This window comes from Rattus norvegicus, chromosome 20, assembly GCF_021556685.1.
Source record: "Rattus norvegicus strain SHRSP/BbbUtx chromosome 20, alternate assembly SHRSP_T2T, whole genome shotgun sequence".
Lineage (NCBI taxonomy): Eukaryota > Metazoa > Chordata > Mammalia > Rodentia > Muridae > Rattus > Rattus norvegicus.
The window spans coordinates 969,315-974,770 of NC_141553.1; the positions used below are offsets into that span (position 1 = coordinate 969,315).

The 5,456-nt window shown below is 39.2% G+C and overlaps 1 protein-coding gene across 1 annotated transcript; it reads left to right on the forward strand.

The window, feature by feature from the left end:
• Positions 1 to 309: 309 nt before the first annotated feature.
• On the forward strand, positions 310 to 1,248 carry Or14j3e (olfactory receptor family 14 subfamily J member 3E). Its single transcript, NM_001000509.1, is given in 1 exon segment — positions 310 to 1,248. A coding segment is annotated over 1 exon segment (939 nt).
• Positions 1,249 to 5,456: the final 4,208 nt, after the last annotated feature.

Sequence of the window (5,456 nt, forward strand, 5' to 3'; positions counted from 1 at the left end):
ATTCCTTGAGAGAACTAGTGATGGACCACATGTATATATACCTGTAACTATTGCTTTATGAATGAATAATGTGAGATCTGAAGAGATGAGAAAATTGTGCTCTCAAATTTCTCAACAAGTAGAATATCGGTAGATGGTAGATAAATACATAGGTAGATGATATATCTAGGAGGATAAACAGATGATAAAGAATATATAGAGTAATTATTGAAATAAATATCGATGAACAAATAAATGCTTCAGGGTGTTTCTACTGCATTTAATACATTATTTTGTTTTCCAGCTCCTACTACTAATTCTGTTACCAAAATGATTGTGAAAAATATAACCACAATGAGCGGATTTCTTTTCATGAGGTTCTCTGACAACCACGAGCTGCAAATCTTACAGGCTTTGCTCTTCTTGGTGACATACCTATTGGGCTCAGCAGGTAACTTCATCATTATCACCATCACAACACTGGACCCACAGCTGCAGTCTCCAATGTATTACTTTCTGAAGCACCTTTCCATTCTGGACCTCTCATCCCTCTCTGTCACAGTTCCCCTATATATAGATAATTCACTGGCAGGAAGTGGCTACATTTCATATGGACAGTGCATGCTGCAGATTTTTTTCTTCACTGGTTTTGCCTGGGGTGAAGTGGCCATTCTCACAGTGATGTCATATGATCGTTATGTAGCTGTTTGCCTTCCACTGCACTATGAGGTCATCATGTGTCCCAGAAAGTGTAGGTGGGCTGTGACAGCTGTGTGGCTAAGCAGTGGCATTCCCGGAACCCTGTACGTAGCAACCATATTCTCTATCAAATTTTGTAGGGCCAAAATAATTCACCAATTCTTCTGTGATGTTCCTCAGTTGCTCAAGCTCTCCTGCTCTAATGATCACCTTGTAGTAATGGGAGTGGCTGATTTCCTCTCCGCAATGGCCTTTGCCTGCTTTATTGGGATCATCATCTCCTATGTCCACATATTCTCCACAGTTCTCAGGATGCCCTCTGCTGAAAGCAGATCTAAGGTCTTCTCTACTTGCCTGCCCCACCTTTTTGTTGTCTCATTGTTTCTTTCCACAGGCTCCTTTGCATACCTAAACCCAACCTCAGACTCTCCAACTGCTTTAGAGTTCCTATTCTCTGTCTTTTATGCAGTAATACCTCCAACTCTCAACCCTCTTATTTACAGTCTGAGAAATGAGACCATAAAGTCTGTTGTAAGAAAGTTACTGTTTAGTATGAAATTTGCTGGTTAAAATCGTTTTGCCCTGTAGTTACTTACTGTTCAATTAGACACAAAAAATGATTTTAATTATTGATATTCCTTCAAACTCTTATGTTAATCAAGGACGATATTTTGGGTTTTTTCTATAGACAAACAACATTTGGTAAAAATTGTCTTTATGGAATTACAATGTGTTTTCTCTTTACATTCTAATATGAAATCTCTTGTTCCTTCAAATTAATAAAAATATCAAAAGCCTTGCATTAGAGATCCACTGTTTACCTCCTAATGCATCTACACAGAAACACACAAACTCACACACACACACACACACACACACACACTGATATTACTGATATTCTCAGTATATTTCTTAACACTTTTGCAGAGACAGTATTACAATAATAAAAAGAACAAAAGTAATATATTAACCCCATTTCCACTCAAAGTCATAATTTGTAAGTCAACCATTTATTTTACATTTTTTATTTTAAATTCATTTTAAACTATCAAGATAATATTGATATAAATACATGATATCACTAGGTAAAGTTGCATGGCCAGTTATAATTTTTCCAGAAGTACAGTTTTAAATTCATATTAAAATTTATCTGTAAATATCTGCAGTATTACAAGCCCTTCCCGGGAAAACCCTGAAAGCACAGGTGAAGGCAAATCTTAACAGTGGGCAGAACTTCACATAGTACACATGCTATTAGAGTTTGTTTGACAAAGAAATGACCAGATATATGATTTTTCATTGGCTCATAGGCTGTAGCCAATGGATTTGCTACAAGGACAAGGATTAGGAAAGATCATGATTAGAAAATTGGTGAGAAAGATATCTGGGGAAGAAGTATGTGGATAGAGCTCTCTAAATGGGCAGAGGATGTGCAGATATTTCTGTCCCATGAAAATGCTCACCAAAAGGTGACTTCAGCTGAGGAGGAGTTCCATAATCAAGTGGATAATAACCTGTTCTGTAGACAGTCAGCCTCTTTCCCAACTATTGTGTCATTGCTCAATGGGCACATGAACACAGTAACCATGTTGACTGGGATGGAGGTTATACTTGGGCTCAGCAACACAGACTTCCCATTCACCAAGAGTCACCTGGCTACAGCTGCTGCTAAATGCCAGATCTGCCAACAGCTGAGAATAACACTGAGCTCCAGATATGGCACCATACCTCAAGGTGACCAGCCAGCAGCCTTGTGGCAGGTTAACTACATTGGACCCCTTCCTCTGTGGAAAGGACAACATTTTGTTCTTACTTGAGTAGATATCAATTGTTGTCATGTATTTGCCTTTCCTGCACATAATGCTTCTTTTTTTGCCCCCATCTTTATTAACTTGAGTATTTCTTATTTACATTTTGATTATAATTCCTCTTTGGGGTTTCGGTGCCAACATCCCCCTAACCTATCTCCCTCCCCTTCCAAATGGGTGTTCCCCTCCCTATCCTCCCCCCATTAATCCTGTTCACTGGGGGTTCAGTCTTGGCAGAACCCAGGGCTTCCCCTTCCACTGGTGCTCTTACTAGGGGATTCATTGCTACCTATGAGGTTGGAGCACAGGGTCAGTCCATGTATAGTCTTTAGGTAGTGGCTTAGTCCGTGGAAGCTCTGGTTGGTTGGCATTGTTGTTCATATGGGGTCTCGAGCCCCTTGAAGCTCTTTCAGTCCTTTCTAAGATTCCTTCAACAGGGGTCCCATTTTCAGTTCAGTTGTTTATTGCTGGCATTCGACTATATATGCTGTATTCTGGCTGTGTCTCTCAGGAGAGATCTACATCCGGTTCCTGTTGACCTGCACTTCTTTGTTTCATCCATCTTATCTAATTGGCTGGCTGTATATGTATGGGCCACATGTGGGGCAGGCTCTGAATGGGTGTTCCTTCTGCCTCTGTTATAAACTTTGCCTCCCTATTCCAAGGGTATTCTTGTTCCCCTTTTAAGGAATGAAGCATTTGCATTTTGGTGATGCTTCTTGAGTTTCATGTGTTCTGTGCATCTAGGGTATTTCCAGCATTTGGGCTAATAGACACTTATCAATGAGTATATGCCATGTGTGTTTTTCTGTGCTTGGGTTACCTCACTCAGGATGATAGTTTCCAGTTCCCTCCATTTGCCTATGAATTTCATAAAGGCATTGTTTTTGTTAGCTGAGTAATATTCCATTGTGTAGATGTACCACATTTTCTGTGTCCATTCTTCTGTTGAAGGGCATGTGGGTTCTTTCCAGCTTCTGGCTATTATAAATGAGGCTGCTATGAACATAGTGGAGTACATGTCTTTGTTATATGTTAGGGAATTTTGTGGGTATATGCCCAAGAGAGGTATGGCTGGGTACTCAGGTAGTTCAATGTCCAATTTTCTGAGGAAACTCCAGATTGAGTTCCAGAATGGTTGTACCAGTCTGCAATCCCACCAACAATGGAAGAGTGATCCTCTTTTTCCACATCCTCGCCAGCATTTGCTCTCACCTGAGTTTTTGATCTTAGCCATTCTTACAGTTGTGTGGTGAAATCTCAGGGTTGTTTTGATTTGCATTTCCCTTATGACTAAAGATGTTGAACATTTCTTTAGGTGTTTCTCAGCCATTCGGCATTCCTCACCTGTGAATTCTTTGTTTGGCACTGAACCCCATTTTTTAATAGGGTTATTTGTCTCCCTGCAGTCTAACTTCTTGAGTTCTTTGTATATTTTGGATATAAGCCCTCTATCTGTTGTAGGATTGGTAAAGATCTTTTCCCAATCTGTTGGTTGCCGTTTTGTCCTAGCCACAGTGTCCTTTGCCTTACAAAAACTTTGCAGTTTTATGAGATCTCATTTGTCGATTCTTGATCTTAGAGCATAAGCAATTGGTGTTTTGTTCAGGAAATTTTCTCCAGTGTCCATGTGTTCAAGATGCTTCCCCCCTATTTCTTCTATTAGTTTGAGTGTATCTGGTTTGATGTGGAGGTCCTTGATCCATTTGGACTTAAGCTTTGTACAGGGTGATAAGGATGGATCGATCTGCATTCTTCTACATGCTGACCTCCAGGTGAACCAGCACCATTTGCTGAAAATGCTATCTTTTTTCCATTGGATGGTTTTGGCTCCTTTGTCAAAAATCAACTGACCATAGGTGTGTGGGTTCATTTCTGGGTCTTCAATTCTATTCCATCGGTCTATCTGTCTGTCTCTGTACCAATACCATGCAATTATTATTACTATTGCTCTGTAATACCTCTTGAGTTCAGGGATAGTGATTCCCACAGAAGTCCTTTTATTGTTGAGGATAATTTTAGCTATCTTGGGTTTTTTGTTATTCCAGATGAATTTGCAAATTGTTCTGTCTAACTCTTTGAAGAATTGGATTGATATTTTGATGGGGATTGCATTGAATCTGTAGATCGCTTTTGGTAAAATGGCCATTTTTACTATATTAATCCTGCCAATCCATGAGCAGGGGAGATCTTTTCATCTTCTGAGGTCTTCTTCAATTTCTTTCTTCAGAGGCTTGAAGTTCTTATCATACAGATCTTTTAGTTGCTTGGTTAAAGTCACACCGAGGTATTTTATATTATTTGGGACTATTATGAAGGGTGTCGTTTCCCTAATTTCTTTCTCGGCTTGTTTCTCTTTGGTGTAGAGGAAGGCTACTGATTTATTTGATTTAATTTTATACCCAGCCACTTTGCTGAAGTTGTTTATCAGCTTTAGTAGTTCTCTGGTCGAACTTTTGAGATCACTTAAATATACTATCATATCATCTGGAAATAGTGATATTTTGAATTCTTCTTTTCCAATCTATATCGCCTTGATGTCCTTTTGTTGTCTGATTGCTCTGGCTAGAACTTCAAGAACTATATTGAATAAGTAGGGAAAGAGTGGGCAGCCTTGTCTAGTCCCCGATTTTAGTAGGATTGCTTCAAGTTTCTCTCCATTTAGTTTAATGTTATCTATTGGTTTGCTGTATATGGCTTTTACTATGTTTAGGTATGGGCCTTGAATTCCTATTCTTTCCAGGACTTTTATCATGAAGGGGTGTTGAATTTTGTCAAATGTTTTCTCAGCATCTAATGAAATGATCATGTGGTTTTGTTCTTTCAGTTTGTTTATATAATGGATCACATTGATGGTTTTCCGTATATTAAACCATCCCTGCATGCTTGGGATGAAGCCAACTTGATCATGGTGGGTGATGGTTTTGATGTGCTCTTGGATTCGGTGTGCCAGAATTTTATTGAGTATTT